The sequence below is a fragment of the Nicotiana tabacum genome, chromosome 3 (genome assembly GCF_000715075.1).
Source record: "Nicotiana tabacum cultivar K326 chromosome 3, ASM71507v2, whole genome shotgun sequence".
NCBI classification, from domain to species: domain Eukaryota; kingdom Viridiplantae; phylum Streptophyta; class Magnoliopsida; order Solanales; family Solanaceae; genus Nicotiana; species Nicotiana tabacum.
In genome coordinates this window covers 149,311,490-149,333,029 of record NC_134082.1, presented here as the reverse complement: position 1 = coordinate 149,333,029, position 21,540 = coordinate 149,311,490, and the positions used below count along the sequence as shown (strand labels likewise).

Sequence of the window (21,540 nt, the reverse complement as noted above, 5' to 3'; positions counted from 1 at the left end):
GTTTCTTGCTTGGGGACATCTTAATTGATTTTTTTTCATTTTTCAAAACTATGACCGAGCCGTGAAGCGCCTACGTATCCTCTTTGAGGAATCAGGTCAAACGTAGTTCCCAATTCCTCTGTTTTCATTTGACTTTCTTTTGTTTTTTTATTGTTATCATTTTTCTCTTCTTTTTTTTTTTCGTTTTTTTTTATTTTTTTTCTTTACCTTCCAGGCTCGTATTTCCTAGTCGTTGCTATTGATTCCGAACGAGGGGTATGAAAGAAAATAAATAAGGCTCAAAGGGGGGTAACGAAGGATAAAGTGTTTAGATAGCAGAACAAAATGCCTTCGTCATTCCAGTCTTCAAAACATGCCAAATGCAAACAACACAATTGATCATAGATTTATAGTCTCTTCCGATGGTGCTGGACTTGACAATTATGTTAAACACTTGCTTTTTCATTTGTCATTTCTAAAGCACCGTTGGGCGACACTCTCACTCTTATGAACGATCCTCATGCCAATTTAGCGAATCTTGCATTTAACGATTTTGTTTATGTTTTACTTGCCCCAGTTCCACATGACTCGGGCTTCAAATAATCTCAAACCGTTCTTATTTCCTTTAAATGTTCTGATTGTCTTTCCGGGGTTTTATGATTAACTTTAAAGACTAGGCCCAAACTGTGTGCGCATGTCATGTCACTAGAATTGGCGCTGACCAAAAATGATAAAAGGACTAAACAAAAAGATGACTGGAAACAATAAAAGACCGGCTTTTGTATTAGACTACCGGCGAAATGGTTTGAATAATAAAACAAACAAAACAACCATAATAAAATCCTAACACAGCCTTGACAAAACTTAAACAAACTGATATGACAAACTGGAAAGATAAGAAGGTTTGACACAAGACAATATTCGGATTACAATCCTAAGAATAATCCGGACAACAGAAATGACAACAAAATAAGCCACCAAAAACTTCTCTCTTGCTAACCAAGGAACGGAGCGTCCTCCCATTTTATCAAAACTAACATCTCAGCCACTGAGCTTCGCATCAGTATTGCCCAGACCATTGCCAACTTTAATATCATCAACTTTAGTCAACAAGTCCCAATAGGATTCGAGTGCTTCTGTTATCAGGCCTGATCCCCGCAAAGTGTGCTTCTGGGTCTTGTATTTCCGGCTTACCACAAAACAACCACCTTAACTTTCTTTGTGATTCAAAGCGAAACAGGTTAGAATGGACTCCGCCGGTCCCCATTATTAATAACAAATTTTCCTCTTTTTTTTTTTTCATTTTTCATTTTTTTTCTTTTCTTTTTTCGATTTTTTTTCTTCATTTTTTTCTTCATTTTTTTCTTCATTTTTTTTTCATTCTTTTTTTTCTCATTTTTTTGTTGTGGTCAAATCTTATGGAGATTGCCTACGTATCATGACCCCGCATGAATCAGACCTTGCGTAGTTCGGACCAATAAAGATAAACAATACTCAACATTTTTTTTAATTTTCATATTAAAACAAACTGGGTTTCAAAGGTTTAAAGATGACCTACAAACTTGAAAATCAAACAACCCGCATATTCTAATCAAAAGATTTACAAACTTAAAAACAAACGGCCAGCTTCCTTTCCCCGTTTGTCAAATGCAACCAAACGGCTATTTTTGCAAATGTGGCCCCTTCCAATTCTCACATGAATTTTGAGGCCGGGGAGGATTATTTTATGACACTTTACCAACTTGTCCATTCTTTTACGAAAATAACCTTTCGACAACTGAAAGATACTCTAAGGCTATTTCGGCAAGAACTGTTTAAGATGCGACCGAAGCTGGCTCGACTTATTATGACAAAATTCAAACGGTATTCACCTGACCGCCGACTCTTTGTTTTTTTTCAAATTATAATAAAAACCCGGTGTTGCAAACACGGCCCTTCAGCGCCTCGGGGACGAAGATTTATAGGGCTGTGTGTGTCAACTAGACCAAAAAACCTAAACATGACCCAAAAGTGACTGTTTATGCAAAGTCAGCCTTCCGGCGTCCCCTTCGGGAACATTCGTCTATGTCTTGATAAAACAGCGTCACCCGATTTCTTATAAATTTGACATATATATTTTTGCTATTTTTTTTTTGTAAAAGGGGAAGTTGGACATCACCCGACTTATTTATGACAAAATTAGAAATATTGACATGTTTTTTTTTTGTTTTTTTTATTTGTTTTTGGCTTTTTTAGAAAAAGGGGGGGTTGGACCCGATGAGGGTTGCCTACGTATCTCACATCCGGTGAGAATCAAACCCGCGTAGTTCGGGCCAGATTGGATACGGGTGAGAAATAAAAAAAATAACTAATTCAGAGAAAACATATCTTTTTTTTCTTTTGCCTTTTCTTAAAAGGTGATGAAACATGTAAAATCTTTTGGATTTTCCTTTTCCCTTTTTTTTATTTTTGATTTTTCATAAATGATAAAAAGTACAAAGAATTTTTTTTTGAATTTTTCTTTTTTTTTTTAAATTTGTTTTTTTAGATAAAAATGTAACAAAACATAACCGGGCCCTATTTGCTTTATCATTGATCCACCAAATGACCCTTTTATCCTTGAAGGAATGCAACATGTAGCACATAGGATGCATCAAGATGGTCTTTTTCATTTCAGGTTGCTAGCCCTAGACAGACCCAACCCCTGTGTTGAGTCCCCTAATTCAAATACAACATGATGCAAATAATCGTTCCTACTAGGGATCCGGCATGAAGTCATGTTATTTTATGTTCAAAACTTGAGTCGGTGTTCTAGACTGTTTACCCGAGCGGACAACTCAAGTCGAGGAGGGGGCAACTTACCGGGAACCAAAAGGCCATCCGGCTTCGTAACTTGTCTGACCTCTTTCTTATTTCAGGGTATGACACTAACAGAATAGGGAGTCTCAACCAGTAAGCACATCCCCGGAGGTGAAGAGAGAAGGGTGTCGGCACAGTTTATATACAATTCAGATAATATAAAAGCGGTAACATTTAGCACATTTAGCATAAAACATGTAGGAAAATCAGATACAATTAAATACAACAATTTATCTAAGCTCGAATTCTGAACCCTGAACCAGAGATTCTGGGTTCGATTAAATTCCCCAGCAGAGTCGCCAGAGCTGTCACACCTCCTTTTTATCGCTTTTATTATTGTTATTATTATTTTTACCAGAATGTGATCATTGTTTAAAACATGTCTTTGGATTACATCACATGAAATGCTCCAGCAATCCGGAACACATTTTTATTCAATGTTTTGGGATTTGGATTTGGGTTGCATGAAATACACACCCGAGTTTAAGAAGATAATATTATTAAATACGCGCCTAAAGCGACTAGCGTATCATTATTTTGGGTAGGGCCGAGAAATTTGCTAAACGGCTCCTCCCGAATTCTAAGCAATTAAATGTACATTTATTGAGGGCCCCGCAAGCTATACATTTTATTAAGCGAGGCTCATCTCATTTATTTTAAATGGACAAATCTTAAAGCGACTACATTTTTCTATAAAAATTAGTCTCTAAAATAAAGAAAGAAAATCCTAATTAATTACTAGCTTTTATTTTATTTATTTAAGAAAACATGACACACTAATTGCTAGATTAATACAAATATTGATGAAAATGAATTTTATTTAAAAAAAATAAAAACAAATTCAAAATTATAAATAAAATAAAAATTTGACAACAAATATTCAAAAGAATCAAATACAGCTAGATTAAAACTCGGCATTGTTATAAAAAATACTATTAAGATTAATTATTCACAACCATTTGAAACTAGATTTTTACCATAATTACTAAATCTTTTTAGAAAGTCTTTTAGACTTAAACGAAGTTTCTAATCTTGCCTAAACTCAAATGCCTTAATGCCTAATTTTCGAAAATTAATTCAAATTCATGCCTTAACTAAATTTAGCTACTTATTCATGATTAACCTACTGTTGATAATTTTGAAACCTTCATAACTAGTGAATTAACCCGTTTTGCCAAACCGATTCATTAAAGACTAACTTATGTTATTTTTTTCTTATTTCAATTATTATTCAGTAATACATGAAATAGTTTAAATACAATCGATAAAAGGAAATAAAAATGCTATAAAACTTCAAAATTTCATTCTTCATATGTATTCATGCTTTCTACATTATTAGCTTTGCAATAGCTAGTATTACAGTCGTGTGCCTGGTATTGGAAACCAAAGAAGATGAGAATCAGCAGCAGAAATAACAATACATCACAACAACAACAGTCCAGCAGCAGTAACAACCCAGGAACAGAGTTTGCAAACCAGTGGAGCAATAATTCCAAAAAACAAAAGCTTCAAGCTTTGATGAAACAACAACAATTAATGCTGATTTCAAACAATGAAAGAAAGCAGAAGATTTTTTTTAGTTTTTTTTTTATTTGAAAGTTTTAATATTTTTCGGAATTTTTCTTTCTCTCTTCAATATTCAGCTCTTTTTTTTTCCTCTTATTCTCTGTTATTCTCCTTATCTCCGTCCTATAAATCAGTTTCAAAACTTCTATATATATCTCATCCCATAAATCTTTTAATCAATTAAAATCAACCCATTTTCTCTACCAAACCCATTATCTTTCCACTCATCCCCATTACATTAAATAAATATATCACACCACCCCATTATATTTTGTTCCCCATGCCTAACATAAACAAATACAAGATTCCCCCACACTAAAATTTGTCTTGTCCCCCCTTTATATTAAATAACTATATCACAACCCACCCCATTTCATTTTGTCCCCCATGCTTCACATAAAAAATTACAAAATGTACAATTCCTAAACTACCCCTCCGACCTTATTGCAATTACTATTTTACCCCTGAACGTACTACAAATTACCAAACTACCCCATCAGCTATAACAATCAATTAATCAAACTTAACCAAAATATAGACAATATGATCAATTTCTAACAATGTTTAAACATCAAATCACATGAACATGATTTCTTCAATATTTCAATAACAAATCACATGAACATGATTTCTTCAACATTTCAACAACAAATCACATGAACACAAATTAAACAACAAAGAACAGCTAAAATTTGATTGAACAATATTTTAGCAACAAACAAACCTATTTTCAGATTCAACAACAACAACAACAAACAAGTATATTCAGATTTCTAAATTCAATAATAGTGAACTTAAAATCAACTTTAACAACATTACAACAAACAATTCCTATATTAAACTTAAACAAGATTATGGAACAAATTCAAGAAATAAGCATAAATGATAAACAAGAAATAAGAAAATCAAACTATACAAATTTCGGATTCAAGATCAATCAAACAAAGTATGAACATGAATGAAAAGATTCAACCACAATAACAAACTTTATTCAAATTTCGAATTGAACTTAAACAAAACAAATAAACATATTCAAATCACTAATCTTCAAATAATCAATTAATCTTTCTTAATTAAATCCAACAAAAAAATATAACAAAGATACATGATCATGAATGAAATCTATATTAAACAAACAACGGATTCAAGCGATTTAAACTAAATCTAACAATATTAAACCTAAACTAACAATTCCTTTTTTGCAAAAATTAAATTAACATGAAATAAACTGAAAATCAATTAATTAAATTTTCATTTGAATCTGAAAATTAAACCAACCAAACATATAAACAAACTAAAAAAAATTATTTCAATGATGAACAAACAAAACAAGAATTGAATCATTTATCGATTTTGGATCCGAAAAATATCAAACAAATTACGGGCAAAAAATGAAACTAAAAAACCCACTAACCGGATCGAAACAATGATGAACTTGAACGGAAACAAATCTGCCCGGAAACAAATATCGCACCAAAATCATTTGACGCCGAAGACGATCACGAACGGACAAACGAAGAGCTTGAAGGAGAGGTAGCAGACAACCGTGGAAGCGATGCCGGACGGGACAACAGCAACGCAAAACGTGAGCAGCAGTAGATGCTGGACGAAGCAGTCACGCAGCATCATGAAGTGAGGAAGAAGAAGAAGCAACGATCAACGTGAACTTGAAGAAGAAGAAACACTCGCGATCTTGAAGAAGAAGAAGAAACACGGGCGGCGGGTGTGTGTGTGTTGTGTTGCCGTGGTTGTGTGTGTGTATGTGAAGGAGAAGAGGTGGGGGAAGGGCAGCCATGGATGGGGTGTTTGGATGCTTGAAGAAGAAGAAGAAAAGAGAGAAAGAGAAAGGGGGGGGGATGAGAGAGAGGGATTTTTTAGGGTTTTCTTCCTTTTCTTTTTTTTGTTTTGTTTTGTTTTGCTTTGTTTTTTTTTTTGAAATGCAAGATAAGGGGTGTTGGGTTATGGACCGGGTTGACCCGGTTTGAAATGGACTGGGTCGTTTGGGAAGATTGGGCCATTTTTTGGGCCTGTGGCTTGAAATCGAAGAAGTTGCCCAATTCCGACTTTCTTTATATTTTCGCTCTCTTTTCTTCTTTTTATTTCTCTAAAACTAAATTATAAAAATACTTAAATTATTATTAAGAACTAAATTAAGTTATAAAAGCGCAAATTAACTCCCAATAATAATTAACGCACAATTAAGTAATAATTAAGCATAAAATTGTATATTTGGACATTAAATGCTAAAAATGCAAACGATGCCTATTTTTGTAAATTTTTATTTTTTTGTAAACAAACTTAATTACTAACAAATTGTAGAATTAAATCCTACGTACAAAATGCGACATTTTTTGTATTTTTTATTAATTTAGCAAATAAACATGCACAGACAAATACAAATAATTATTCTAAATATCACAAAATATCACAAAATTGCACACCAAGGAAAATTATTTTATTATTGAATTTTTGGGAGTAATTCTCATATTGGACAAAAATCACGTGCTTACAACCGTCTCTGACAGAATATTTTCGGCTTCATCCCTTTCTCACGCGCTTTTGATGTCTTGGGACGAATCTCGGTTAAATGGGAGCGGTTGGATGCGAGAAATCACATCCACGCCTTCCATTTGTCCGGGTTTTGTTCTATGTGAGATTTTTCGTGGTTTTTTCGGATTCGGAGGGAATATTTGGAGATTTCTTGGAGAGGAGGGCAGAAGGTTCGAGAATTCTTGAATGCTATATAATAGAGGATCTTTTAGAGGTCTGGGAGAAGAAAAATGAGAAAAAAAATCGGGAATAGATCTTCAGAAAAGTTTAGTAGTAAAATTTCTAAGGTTATGAAGTTTTTCCTTCTTCTGAGATTTTCTTTTCTCTGATTCGACACCCTTTGTTCGAAAATGAAAAATGGTCTGAGTTTGTTTCCTCGTTCGAGTTTCATTTTCCAAAAGAAAAGCATAGAAAAGCAAAAAAAAAAAAACGAATTTTTGAAGTTCAAAAAGGATCTCAAATCAGAAAATTTTCGAAAAAATAAGAAGAAGAAGAAGTTGTGATTGAACACTTGTTGTTACTCTTTGTTCGGATCTGCCAGTCTACTATCCAGAGTTTCAGATCTGGGTTTGGGTTTGATCTAGCTGATTTTTCTTTCAAATAGGTCAATCTTAGTCCAAGTAAGTATATTCTCTTACTTCTGTATTTTTCCAGATTTGGTTTAATACAAAGTCATGACTATTTTCTTTCATCTTTTATTGTTGTTTGGGTTCTGTGTACTGTAATGATAATTTGCTTCCCTAAAGCTTTATTCATCATATGAGCATAGTTGATCTCGGATTTGCTGCTTTACATTGACCATGGAGTAACAAATGGCAGATAGCATTATTAATTGCTTTATCGGAGCTTCTTGGTCGAAAATTACATTAAAAGAGAACATTATACTCCTTTCTGTTTCTAAATCAATTTATGCTTAATTTGTCGTCGATAAAGCATACGTGGGTAAGAAATTGTAGTTTTGCAATGATTTCTTGAATGTTATTGAGAAGGAGAAAGAATTTTGTTGTTTTTCTTGTTAATGGTTACTCGACTTTTTGGACAACACTTTAAAAGTGTACGTTGAAGTATTTCCTTTAGTGCTCTCCCTCCCATCTTTTTTTTACTTTTCAAGCTTTTAGTATTTGTTCAATGTAATAAGAAAATTCAAGTTTTAGTAGTAATTGGATTCCCTAGTTTTTTTTAATTATATGCAAAAGTGCATATTTCATGTTCGATGAATTGTCTAAATGTGACGTAGTATCTGCTACAGCTTTGGTTAGCCATATTTTCTAGACTGAATTAGCACAAGGAAGCAATAACAAACTCCTCAAGAATGGTTGAGTTTGATATTAGACCCAATGAGTTCACTTTAGGCAATGTAACTCCCATCTGTTGTTCTTAAAGTCCTTAATTCAAAAAAAAAAAAAAAAAAGAAGCAATTTCATGCCATTTCAATAAAACTTGGCCTTCAGTCAAAAGTTTACCTGGGTAATGCACTTCTGGATCCTTATGCAGTATCGAGGAAGCTTTTTTTTATTAGATAATTTCAATTGGCGGTGAAATAGATTTTGCTAGGGTGGGTTTTTCAAGATAACCTTTCAGGTTTCCTTATAGGATGTTTTATTTTAAATTCCAATTAGCTTTATACATTGTGGAACTTCGACATTTATTATCAATGTGTGTTTAAATTACTGTGAACTGTTTTGTTAACTTTCATGAAGTAGGCGCACTGTTATTTTATGGTAAAATTATTTCAGTGATAGCTCTTCCTGTGATTTGTGAGGATGAGTTAGATACAATTGACTTCCACAACTCATAACCTCACAATATTTTCGAATTAGCTTTAGAAAAAGAATTCATGAACCCCGTAGCTTTCTTTTAGGCACGCAATTAAAATTATTACACCTATGGGTACGACTCCCGTGACGTGATTGTGATAATTAGTTTTTAAATTAGTTTAAAACAAAAGCACTTTTAGTTTGCCTTTAAGAAATATAACCTTTTCTTTTCTTTTTTTTCTTAAAATAATTTGAGGTGCGCCACACCAAACAAAATCTTGAAATGCATGGCCTCTCGCTTAATTGATATTTTAATCCTTAGAATTCGAGGCGTGACATTTAGCGAATTTTCCATGGCCCTCGCAAAGTTGCAAATGCGTAGTTACTTTAGGCACGTTATTTTAATAATTTACCTTCCTAAACTCGGGTGCGCATTTATGTGGCCCAAATCCAAATCTCAACAATGTTAGATAAAATATGTCGAGAGCTGCGGGTGCATTTATGTGACGTGGTTCAAGACAGTATTTTAAATGACGTTGCAATTTTTCCTTAAAATAAATAAAGCGGTTATAAAGTTAAAATGCACATAGGTTTAAACATGTATTAAAATCAGATAATGGACCATTTATAACAGTTGAACGACCGTGCTAGAATCACGGAATCCGGGAATGCCTAACACCTTTTCTCGGGTTAACAGAATTCCTTACCCGAATTTCTGGTTCGCGGGCTGTAATACAGAGTCAATCTTTCCTCGATTCGGGATTTGAACCGGTGACTTGGGACACCATAAATTATCCCAAGTGACGACTCTGAATCTTTTAATAAAAAATGATCCTGTTTCGATTGCCACTTTAAGTTGGAAAAAACTCCCTTATACACCCTTTCCGGGGTGTAGGTAAAAAGGAGGTGTGACAATAACATGTATCAAAGTAGAGAGAGAAAGAAAGTAGTGTAACTGAATAGCATATTTAATGGCTTAGGGGTAAAAGGTAACCAAAATTAGATATTTTGCTATAAACATTAAAAGGTATTTATAGAATATAATTTTTTTAAATGGTATTTATTCAAAATAAATAAGGTGTTAACCTTTGCTACAGGAGTTAAAAATTCCATATCCGAACCCATTAATTTCAAATACTGATTCGTCTTAGATATATAACCGTGAGATCCATTTCATATGTGACGTATGTTTTAAAAGTGTTTCCATTACAATATGTCCAAAAAAGTGGCGACCGTCGTGCGGAGAGGCCGAACATGTGTTTCCTCAAAAATTCAACGCATCCCAATTCCTCACGTCTTTACTTGTTCATTACTATAAAACAGTTACGCCCGCCGTCCACACGATAAAATAAAATCAGCAAAATGGAGACTGAATATTCAGTGCCAGTAATTGATTTACAGGACTTTCCAAGGCAATCATCAAAGTTGATTAAAGTCTGTGAAGAATGGGGATGCTTCAGGATTTTGAACCATGACAATATACTTCCAGTTTCACTCATGGCAGAGATGAAGGAAGTAGTGAGGACATTGTTCGATCTTCCAATTGAAATCAAGAAACATAATAAGGATGTTATAGCTGGATCTGGGTACATGGCCCCTAGTGAAAAGAATCCACTTTATGAGGCTTTGGGTCTCTACGATATGTCTTCTCCTGAAGATGTTGATGCTTTCTGTTCTCAGTTAGATGCAACCCCACAGCAGAGGTTTGCTTCCTCCTTTGACTATTGACTTTTTCAGTTTCTTGATTTTGAAAGTTGAGTTCTTTGGCACTAGCCTCGGTGCACAAGGCATCCTGCATTTACCCAAGTTCGGGGAAAGGCCACCCTCAAAGGGTATGGGGTAAACAACCAATCCTAATGCAAGCATCAGTGGCTGCTTCCATGGCTCGAACCTGTCACCTATAGGTCACATAGAGACAACTTTAATGCTAGCTTCAAGGCTCACCGTTGAAGTAAGAAGGTGATTAGCAATAATTATCAAATAATTAGCTCCATTAGCAACTTGCTAGTGGGATCTGGAAGTTATTTACACATATTACTACTGACTTTGGTACTAAATATTTATTTGAGTTTAATAGTTGGGGAATTTGGATGATCAGTGAAGCTAATAAAAAAAGCTAATCCTTCCTGGAACAAGATATAGTTTATGTAGATAGAGCAGTTCACTATTTTTGAATTGATCTCCCCTCTATTATTATGCCAAAATTAAACAATTCCTAGAGCATAAGTTTGCTAGACCTTAATTTTGTAGTAACAATTAAAAGGGCACATACCTTAGGAATTTTATAGTAACAATTAAAAGGGCACATACCTTAGGAGTGGAACACAAATTTAAGAACCTTTTCAGCAAGGTGTTACTAAATTTATAATTGAATGAACCAAAATCCAAAATCTTCAGACTTTTTATCCGTCGTTGTGATTTTGTATAATTCGTACTGTAAACAGAGAGACAATCAAGAAGTATGCTGCAGCAATACATGGACTAATGATGGATATCATGCGAAAAATGAGTGAAGGGTTGGGACTGGAAAATGTTTCGTTCGAAGATTGGCCTAGTCAGTTTAGGATTAACAAGTACCACTTCACTCCAGAAGCTGTAGGTTCCTCTGGGGTTCAGATACACACAGACTCGGGGTTCCTTACTATTCTACAGGATGATGAAAATGTTGGTGGTCTTGAGGTTATGAAGAAATCTGGTGAATTTGTTGCAGTTGATCCCTGGCCAAATACCCTCCTTGTGAATCTTGGAGATATAGGCACGGTAAGTAGGCTGCTACTCTACCTAATTCATTGTCAAGATTTGACTTGTTCCAACAATCTTATGCATACTTGCCTTTTGCTATGTGAAGGTATGGAGCAATGGAAGATTTTACACTGTTAAGCATAGAGTGATATGCAAGGAAGCAAAAACGCGGTGGTCTATTGCTTCATTCCTCTTGGGACCAAGAGAAATAGCAGTGGAACCACCACCAGAGCTGGTGGATGCTGAACACCCCCGTGTCTATGTTCCTTTCACTTTCCAGGATTATAGAAAGCTCCGGTTGTCAACGAAGTTGCAGGCGGGTGAAGCTCTTGATCTTATGCGCACTAACTTGTAAAACTTTGGCGAGCATCTCATCGCCTCCTTTATATTGATTTAGACTAATGAGTATGAAAGTAGGAAAGAAAAAATAAACCTTTGTGGGATACCATCTACAATGGTCAGCGAACTAATACTAGAATAGCCTATATAATGGCATAGTATCCCTTGGCTAATTTATGCATATCAACTAAGCATCTATGATCCATCTTTATATTGTGCTCTACTGCTATCTAATGCTTTTCAAAAGAATCGAACAAGTCTTATCTTTACAATGTAAAATCTTGGAATTCTTTAAGTTGTATGTAGTAGTGCAATTTATTTTTGAAGTGTTTTGACCTACAGAACCCAAATTATGCTAGAGATTTGGCCATCACAATTGTGAATTACACGTGTTAAAGGGAGTCAAAGTGGGAGGACGATTTGATACGAATTTGTTGTTGTCATATGATATAAGTCCTCAGAGAAGTAACGTGATATCTTCCTAAAATTTCTAACCAAAATTCTACCTACACAGACAGTTATGGTACACACAACCAAATCTTTAAGTTGTACGTATCAAGACATGAAATTGTTGTAGTCACATGAAGCAATTAAAGCAGATGCTTTCATGTATAAATTTGAGCTGGAGACGATGAAGATAATTTCCCACCATTTCATTTTATAACAACAACAACAACATACCCAGTATATATTCCCACAAGTGGAGTCCAGGGAGGATAGTATGTGCGCAGACCTTACCCCTGTGCAGGTAAAGAAGGTGTTTCCGGCCCAACAACTACAACACCATTTCATTTTCTCTTTGTTTATTCCAATTTGGTTCAACAATAGTAGCAACATGATTTTCTTTTACATAATTTTAGTCTAAAAGATGGCCAAAGAATGATATAATGACTTTTTTTCGCCATGAGATCCACTTCACATGGGATGTTTCCCCCCTTCAAGAAAACCTTATGTCCAAGTACCCCTTAGTTTAAGAAGCATCACACACACCAAGTACCCTACTAACTGTAAAGGGCCAAAACAAAAATGGAGACAAAAAGTTCAGTGCCAGTGATTGATTCACAGGACTTTCCAAGGCATTATCAAAGTTGATTAAGGCATGTGAACAATCTGGATTCTTCAGGATTTTGAACCATGACAATATTCTTCCAGTTGGCGGAGAAGAACGATTGTAGATAAAAACATGTTAATTCCTTTGTTTTGTAAAAGAAACCTAAAGGTACGTAACTGGAAAAACAAATCTCAAATCTGCATTTCTCCCCTTGTTGAGCTCTATAGAATGAGATGGATCTATAGGATTCATACGACTGAACTCGAGAACTCAATTAGTTTGGTATTGAACTGTGGTTTTAGATGGTGAGGTCTGTGTTATTTCACACTGTCAGAGTTAAAACCGTGTGATACAAGGACTATATTTCTGGGGTTCAGTACAAACAGACTCACTGTATTCCTTACTATACTATAGGATGATAAAATATTAAAATTGTCCATCATCTTGAGATCATGAAGAAATATGGTGAATTTGTAGAAGTAGCTCCCTGGCCTTCAAGCACTTATATTAGTCAGTAGTATTATGTAAACTAGTTTAGCGCTTGAAATACTGGACCTTGCAATTGGTTTCAAATGTTAGTTGCTCGTTTTAAATCAATCCCAATATTATCAATATATCAACTAAAGAGCAGCAGTAAATAGGACATACTGTAATACTACTGAGTTAAATGATGTACATGGGCTGGTCTGATCTTCACATCCTTCCCCATTAACAAATTGAAAAAAAAATCAAAACAAAAAAGTAAAAAACTGAAAGACACATTTTTACCTCCTCCCCAGAAAACATAATTACAATAAATTAAAGAAAAAATAGACGACCAAAAAAATCAATTCTCCATTTGGTAAAAGTTGCTTTACCAAAGTAACTACACCAATGAGTTTGGGTGGTCTGCATATGTTGGGGTCTCCCTGCTTTGATAGTCAAGACTCCATCCTGAATTGAAGTGAGAAGTTGTAATAGATGTTGTGTCCATAACACTAGAATCTATGTCCATTGGCATCATAGATGGCCATACAAATGCTGGCTTAAATGGTGGAACATCTGGTGCTGGTGCTGACCCTGATATAATCTGAACTATTGTCTGTGTTTTAGGTCTCTCACTTGCTATTGGATGTGAGCAAGCCAAACCTAACAGCAGAAGTTTCTTCGCTTCTTCAGCAACATAGTCATCTCCAAGCCTTTGATCAACAGCTTCTAAGATACGGCCTTCACGATGCAAGTACCATACCCAATCAACAAAGAATTGAAAGCCATTAACCTTGGTTCCAGGTCTTTGGCCACATACAACTTCCAACAACACGGCCCCAAATGCGTAAACATCAGATTGTGATGTGGCTTTCCCGGTGTGGAAACATTCTGGTGCTATGTATCCCATTGTGCCAAGCACTCCCTCGGCCTCAGCATACGAGGTCCTTTCGTTGTCAAGGGCTCGTGCAAGGCCAAAATCCCCAAGGCGTGCATTGAACTGGGAGTCGAGCATTATGTTACTTGCCTTTAGATCGCGATGGACCACCCTCTGCTCGTACTCATTGTGCAGATAGTGCAATGATGAGGCAACACCTTGCATAATCTTGTAGCGGACATGCCAGCTCAGCGGCTGCTTATCTGGCCCCGAAAAAAGGTGCATATCTAGGCTGCCATTAGGCATGTATTCATATACAAGCAGTAGCTTTCCATTCTTGTGGCACCATCCTGTTACCATAACATGCAATTAAATGGTTGTATATGGTATGCTATTAAAGGTTGTCACACTTTTCATGATGTGCCAAAACTTGATTCAGTAACAAAGATGTATAAGTTCATCAAATAGAGAGAACAAAATTCCAGATGGTCAACTTTATTCTGTAGTTTATAAAAGAAAGTCACGAACTTTATCTCTTTGTAGGGTCAGATGACTAGAATAGATGACACAAAAGAATAGGTGTTTGAAGATAATTGTGTACTAAAATACGAAGTTGATGTCCTTTTCAGTGGATATAATTATCATCACTTTATTTAACATTCAAAAACTTGTCTCAATCATTGACAATGCATTGAAAGGTATGTTAGGACAAAGAAGGAAGCTTCCTCAAAATATTGACATATATGACATACAAAAATGGTTTGACGAATGGCTGCTTACGGGCATATTCCATGGTCAGCGAAAGATAATCATCTTCTTTTTGTTCTCTTTCAAGAAAATCAAATGAGGAGATTCAATGTTTTAAATTAGAGGGGACATAGCAGCAAGTTGGTTTTGGTCAAAACATTTAAGTCATTCCATTAGTTTTTCCTACTTCCATGATGTTATATGGCATAAACTATCACTTATCATATTGCTGAAATCAACTATTAAGAGATAGAATATTATTCCTCCATCTTTTCCATCTTTAACCGGAAGTCTAGGCTTCAAGCCATCCTTATGGAAAACTCTTGATAGAAAGCGTTTCTCACTTTAGTGAATCCAATGCAGCATGAGTCCAATTAATCGGGCTACTAAATTTCGGTTACGCTAATAACCGGAGCCTCAAGGAGAAGCTTTGACAAATCGTTGGGATGACTCGAGAATTCCAATAAAGGAAAGAGGTTAAAGACAAAAGGAGGACCAAGTTAAATTACAAGGGTTCAAGAAGGCTTTGATTCTTCAAACAGGCAAATCTACTTCTCAGAAGATAATCCAACTTAGTAAATTCCTAGCATGCTAAATGTCAGAGTAGAAAGACAAGTCCTATATCAAAATTTCACAACTTAGTCGAATAGAAAGAAAGCTCACAGATATCTGAGTGGAAAGTTACTGGAAAAGGAAAAGCATAAAAAGATAAGGCATGTGCCCACTGGATTCTTGCCACGCGGTTAATCAGTCTATTACCATTACATAGTATTAAAGTTGATACCCCACCAATCTTTGGCTTTTAAATTATCTCAATAACTTTTACAAGGTTTTTGGAACCATTCTCTCAGTAGAGTCCTTGTTAATGAATTCTCTCTTTCATTGAGAATCAAGAGCATACAAGAATTCTGTATCTGATTGCTAAATGCTAAATGTCAATAAAACAAGGCCCCTTTCCTTTGTCCCGGTCTCTATTACGTAATTATGGTAGGGGCGGAGAAAGAATCCTAAAAACATTTTTGAACCACCTTGCCGCTACACTGTAAACTTTCTTTATACAAAAAGGATCAATTTTATCATATTTGCACACTTTACTTCTCTGGCAAAGAGGATTCAATTAAACCCCTTCATACAACTCCGACCCTGTGAACAACATTTATATCAGTGATTGTTTTTTAAAGAAAGGTAAAGGGGAGTTTTGGCGTAATTAGTAAAGCTGTTGTCATGTAACCAGGAGGTCATGGATTCGAGCCGTGGAAACAACCTCTTGTAAAAATGCAGGGTAAGGTTACGAACAATAAACCCTTGTGGTCCGGCCTTCCACGGATCTCACCCATAATGGGAGTTTAGTGCACCGGACTACTTTTTTTTTCCAAGAAAGGTGACAAAATTTATATCACTTCAACGGAAATACTGGGAGATGTGACTCAAAGGTTTAGCTAAAAGCTGTGTGCGAACACAATCTTTGCTGTTGCCATCAAAAGCTCCTTCTCTTGTACTATCTTATACGATGGACAATTATTAGTACTACCATTTTCCTAACTGCTTTTGAACCTAATATGTTGTCATGCTGAACCTACTACCAAGATCACACTAAAAATATGCATAACATAACTCTTTACTCTTTCAAACAGATGAAATTCATGATATGAAACATTCCAATATCTACATTCAAATAAAAATAAAAAGACTTACCAAGCAATTTGACAAGATGTTTATGCCTGAGACGATTAATGATAGTAAGTTCAGCCAAGAAATCATCTTGACCTTTGATACTTTCCCTTGAAAACCACTTGACTGCAATATCTTTATCCTCAGCAGCTAAAAAACCTCTGTAAACCACTCCATATCCCCCTTGCCCAAGCTTATTCTTTTCATCAAAATTGTTAGTAGCTTTTTTCAAAGCCTTGAACTTATACTCTTGTGGGGTTCCAGGCAAACTCTTTAGTGCACCCAATATATTTGACTGTGACCTATCAACTCTTCTCCTGTGATAAATATACCCTAAATATGCTGCCCCAAGTAGCAATAACACCACTACTGGAACCCCAACCCCTAAAACAACCTTCAACCAAGGATGCTTTTTATCTGGAAAATACTCAACTGTTAAGTTCCACCTCAGCACACAGTTGAGTTGGTAATTACTCCCAGTTGATGCAGCAAATCCAAAATATGATTCTTGATTCACATGGTTTTTTAAATCAAGATTATATGTTAAGATGGGGTTGTTTGGCCTAGGTGGTGTAGAGCCATTTTTTTCAGCTTGTTCTGCAATATACACATCAAGAATTTTCTTGATTCCATCATATTGTACCCAAACATTATAGAATCTTGCACCAATAGGAGCAAGCTCAATCCCATGAGATGATAAAGATTCATACTTTACAGATCTAACACTGTGAATATCAATACCAATATGGTTATCATCAGGGTCAAAGTTTTGCTTGAAAGTATCAAGCTCAACAGCAATAACTTTATTGGTGGAATTTCCATCAGTAGTAGCATTTGTCAAACCCAAATACTGCCCTTGGCTATTGAGTGGCTTCTCCAAATCTGGAGAAATCAAGAATGCTAAACCTTCAGCAGCTGTTTCATTCTTTGGCCTATAAATATTTACAAGAAAAGAAGAGTTGAAAGATGCAACCCTGCTTTTATTGTTTGTAATATCACCATCCCATAGCTTAAATGGCTGTTTCAAGAGGATTCTTCCTGAGTTATTATTGAGTTCAAAATCATCAGATGCAGAGTCAGGAGTCACCTGAAGAGCACCGTTACTGATTGTTGCAGGTTTTTCAACCTCAAATATGTTAAAGAAAGTTTCATCAAAAGATGGATATTCTTTGTTGAACGTTTTCAGTTTCTGGGCTTGAATCTTGAGTTGAAGACAGCTGAGAAAAATGAAAATGGTGAGTAATTTTGCTGTCAACAATCCCATTTCATCAGCAGGAGATGGTGAGTAGTGTAGGGGAAGTAGATTTGGAGATTGGACAAGAAAACAGGAGAAGAAAGAATCTAATGAGGAGAAGGTTTGAGGCACGTTGGGGTTGTCTTACTTTTTTGTAGATATAAATAAAATAATTGATCAATGAGTGAAGAAATTGAGATGAGATAGTAATAATATTAGTGCTGTAGAGGTTTGAAGTTTGAACAGGTTTTTGGGTTGGTCTCACACTCTTTCATGTCATTACCTGGAACTTGCCCCTTCGCTGATTCTTTATTATTATTATTTTCATTTTTTTCTGCATTTTATTTGATTATTATTATTATTATTATTTTCATTTTCTTCTGCATTTTATTTGATTTGCATGAGTTTTCAATTGAAAGGAAAGGGATAAACTTTGGCGGTACATCACATGCCCTCCAGGTCACTATCTTACTAGTTGGATTAAAGAAATTTGAGGGGTTCTTTGGTCTTTCTTTCTCCTTTGGACCCACTTGAATAGTTGTATACTAAATTTCGGTGCACGCTTTATTCATCAATATATATGCTCTACTTTATCTAAATATATTAGCTTGATTCGATGTATTTGTAAGCATCTATATATATTCCACTTATGCTATATGATTTAATGTCTCAAAAAGAAAAGAAGAAGAAAACGACAAAGAAGCATTTGCAAGTATTTAATTATCAGTATAAACTGAATTTTAATAGAAAAAATAACTCTACAAAGATTTCATGTATTTATTTACAAATTTCTCGTGTTATTGTTTACTAATCTCGTGTGAAAGGATATAATAAAATCAAGATAATATTTTTTAAAGGACTACTAAATTGTAGGAGGATTTGCAAGAAAAAAAGTGAGTAATTGTCATGCACCAATACAAGTGGATCCTAAACCAACAATAATAACAATTGATAAAATTTGTTACGCCCTGCGTTCTAATTTGTTTGTCTTATTTTTCTTTCCAAGATGTAATCCACTTTTTCAAAGGAGGAAATTTTACTAAACGTTTAAAACATTTTTAAAAAAAATAGATTAGACCAGTAGCTGATTTCGTTTTGACAAAGGGGGCTTATAAATGAGAGAATCTTAGGTGCAGTGTCGTACTAAGGCAGGGTGCCGAATCAGATATGATTGACATTTGACCAATTGTAATTAAGTTATTTGGAATTTGCAGTGGACTTCATCAATGCAACTCAAATGTTGGACCTTTCTATTTTCTCTAACAAAGGTTTGGTCAAAGCCACAAAAGTTTACCATACTTTACGGTAATTTTATGGTTGTTAGATAGTAAACTCATCATAGTAATTGATGATATTTGTGGTGAACGGATAGGTCATCTCATGTTCTAAAATTTAATTCTGTGTTCTGAAGCCTTAGATATTTTATTTTAGTCTTTCTTGACTTGTGTGCATGGTCCGGATATTTTTCCGGAAGGCTTATATGTTAAAAATTGATAAATAAAAAAAAATTCCTTAAAAATTAACTTGAGTTGACTTCAGTCAATGTTTTGAGTTAACAGGCCCAGATTCATATTTTGATGGTCCTGGTAGGTCCGTATCGAAATATGGGACTTGGGCGTATACCCGGAATCGCATTCCGAAGTCCCTAGCTCAAAATATGAATTTTTTAATGAAAAATTAGAAGTTTGGAAGTTTAATGATTTTAAGAGTTTACTGATGTTTGGTTTTGCTGATACCGGGTTCGTATTTTGGTTTCGGAGCCCGGTACAGGTCCATTATTATATTTATGACTTGTCTGTGAAATTTGGTGAGAAACGAAGTTAGTTTGACGTGATTCGGACGTTCGGTTGGGAAAATAAAAGTTCTAAAGTTTTCTTGAAAATTTCATTTAATTTGGTGTTCAATTCGTAGTTCTAGGTGTTATTTTGGCGATTTGATCGCGCGAGCAAGTTCGTATGATATTTTAGGACTTGTGCGCATGTTTGGTTTGGAGCCTTGAGGGCTCGAGTGCGTTTCGGATAGGCTACGAAGCGTTGATCTGCAGACTTCGCATTTGCGAGGTCTGGCTCGCAAATGCAAGCCTCACATTTGCGAAGAGGCCATCGCATTTGTGAGCAATGGGCTAGAGGAGGACCTTCGCATTTGCGAAGTTTTGATCGCATTTGCGATCCTGACAGTCCGCATTTGCGAAAACTTGTTCGCATTTGCGAACCCTAAGTCACAAATGCGATACCTGCAACTGATCAAATTGTTAGAAAAATGGGATTTTCACTCATTCGTCAAATTTTCAAAACAAGAAAATCCTAGGGGTGATTTTTCCAAAACCCTTTCTTCCCCAAGAAAATCCTATCTCCATGTTTTTACTTGTTCATTGTTATGTGATAAGGGAGAGTGTTAATGCACGAAGGGTGATGTAGTGTCGTATGTGAGTGTTTATGCGCGGAGGTGATGCTGTGCTATATTGTGAGTGTTAATGAACAAATGGTGATGTCATGCTATGTTATGAGAGTTAATGCACGAAGGGTGATGTCGTGTCGTTTCTGTTCATTTATATGGTGAGGTTGAGAGTAAAAGCATGAAGGGTGATTCAGTGCACTTTCCTTTATTGTGTTTAACCATTTTCACTAGTTCAAGGCATACTGACTGTTTTGGTTATCATCCTTGCTGTGATTCTCTTATCTCGTATCCCCCTCAGCATGTCCCTCTCCCGATATTACTTGTCTAGCTTCTATTGTTGTTATTTTTGTATATATAAACTGTTAAATTGTGCAGGTTGATTTGTAGGTGCCTTGCCTTAGCCTCGTCACTACTTCGTCGAGGTTAGGCTCGACACTTACCAATATATGGGGTCGGTTGTACTGATACTACACTCTGCACTTTCAGTACAAATTTTCTACCGGCTCGGGTTGATCGGGATTTTAGCTGTTGGACCCGCTATTCAGGAGACCCAAAGTAGATCTGCTAGCGTCCGCAGACCCTGGAGTCTCTTCCTAGTCTTATTATTTTACTGTTTCTTTTCTTTCAGAACAATGTATTATCTTTCAGATTTTGTTTGTAGCAAATCGTAGTAGCTCGTGAGTTGTGACTCCAGATCCTAAATGTATCAAATATTATGGGTTATATGTTATTCTGCAAATCAGTTTTAGCTTATGTTTAGCTTAATTGTTTCTGTTGTTAAAGTTGACTGAAGTTGACTTAAGAATCCTCTAACATTAAGTTGCCTAGCAAGTGAAATGTTAGGCACCATCACGGTACCGAAGGTGAAAAATTCGGGTTGTGAGAAGTTGGTATCAAAGCACTAGGTTGCCTAGGTCTCACAATTCACGAGCAGACTTAGTAGAGTTTGGAGGATCGGTACGGAGATGTCTGTACTTATCTTTCAGAGGTTATGAAGTTTAGGAACAAATTTTACTTCTAGTTTTCTCTGTAAAAAGAGTAGGAGAGTTCAATTTGCAATGAAAGAAGAATAGAAGTAAAATTAGCAAGTTTGTTCTCTCATTACTAATTGAACTCTTCTACTCTTTTTCTCTCGCATATGGCGAGAACATGTACTATATCTTTAGCTGAGCAGAAGCCAGAGCCCTCAGTGGCAGCTCCTACGATGGGCAGAGGAAGAGGTCGAGGTCGTGCGAGAGGCTGGGGCAGGGGCAGGGCTCAGCCCAAAGCTCGAGTAGCAGCGCAAGCAGCGGAGCCTCGAGTGGAATTTGATGAGGAGGTTCCAGCC

The 21,540-nt window shown here is 35.6% G+C and overlaps 2 protein-coding genes across 5 annotated transcripts; one reads left to right on the top strand and one right to left on the bottom strand.

The window, feature by feature from the left end:
* Positions 1-7,091: 7,091 nt before the first annotated feature.
* LOC107795525 (2-oxoglutarate-dependent dioxygenase DAO) lies at positions 7,092-12,050 on the top strand. 4 transcript variants are annotated; one of them, XM_075250051.1, is made up of 4 exons: positions 7,092-7,553; positions 10,078-10,393; positions 11,135-11,450; positions 11,539-12,050. In XM_075250051.1, exons 2-4 carry the CDS (start codon positions 10,188-10,190, stop codon positions 11,785-11,787), a joined length of 771 nt encoding a protein of 256 aa, XP_075106152.1. In that variant the 5' UTR covers positions 7,092-7,553; positions 10,078-10,187; the 3' UTR covers positions 11,788-12,050. The 4 variants fall into 4 exon arrangements, with proteins under 4 accessions (XP_075106152.1, XP_016473673.1, XP_075106151.1 ...); XM_016618187.2 differs by having other exon boundaries at positions 7,144-7,553; positions 10,092-10,393; XM_016618186.2 differs by having other exon boundaries at positions 7,152-7,553; positions 10,014-10,393.
* Positions 12,051-13,456: 1,406 nt separating this feature from the next.
* LOC107795524 (putative L-type lectin-domain containing receptor kinase S.5) lies at positions 13,457-18,097 on the bottom strand. Its single transcript, XM_016618185.2, has 2 exons — positions 16,607-18,097; positions 13,457-14,514 (listed from the first exon to the last, which is right to left on the bottom strand). The coding sequence occupies exons 1-2, from the start codon at positions 17,844-17,846 to the stop codon at positions 13,688-13,690; spliced, it is 2,067 nt and encodes a 688-aa protein (XP_016473671.2). The 5' UTR covers positions 17,847-18,097; the 3' UTR covers positions 13,457-13,687.
* Between the last annotated feature and the right edge of the window lie 3,443 nt (positions 18,098-21,540).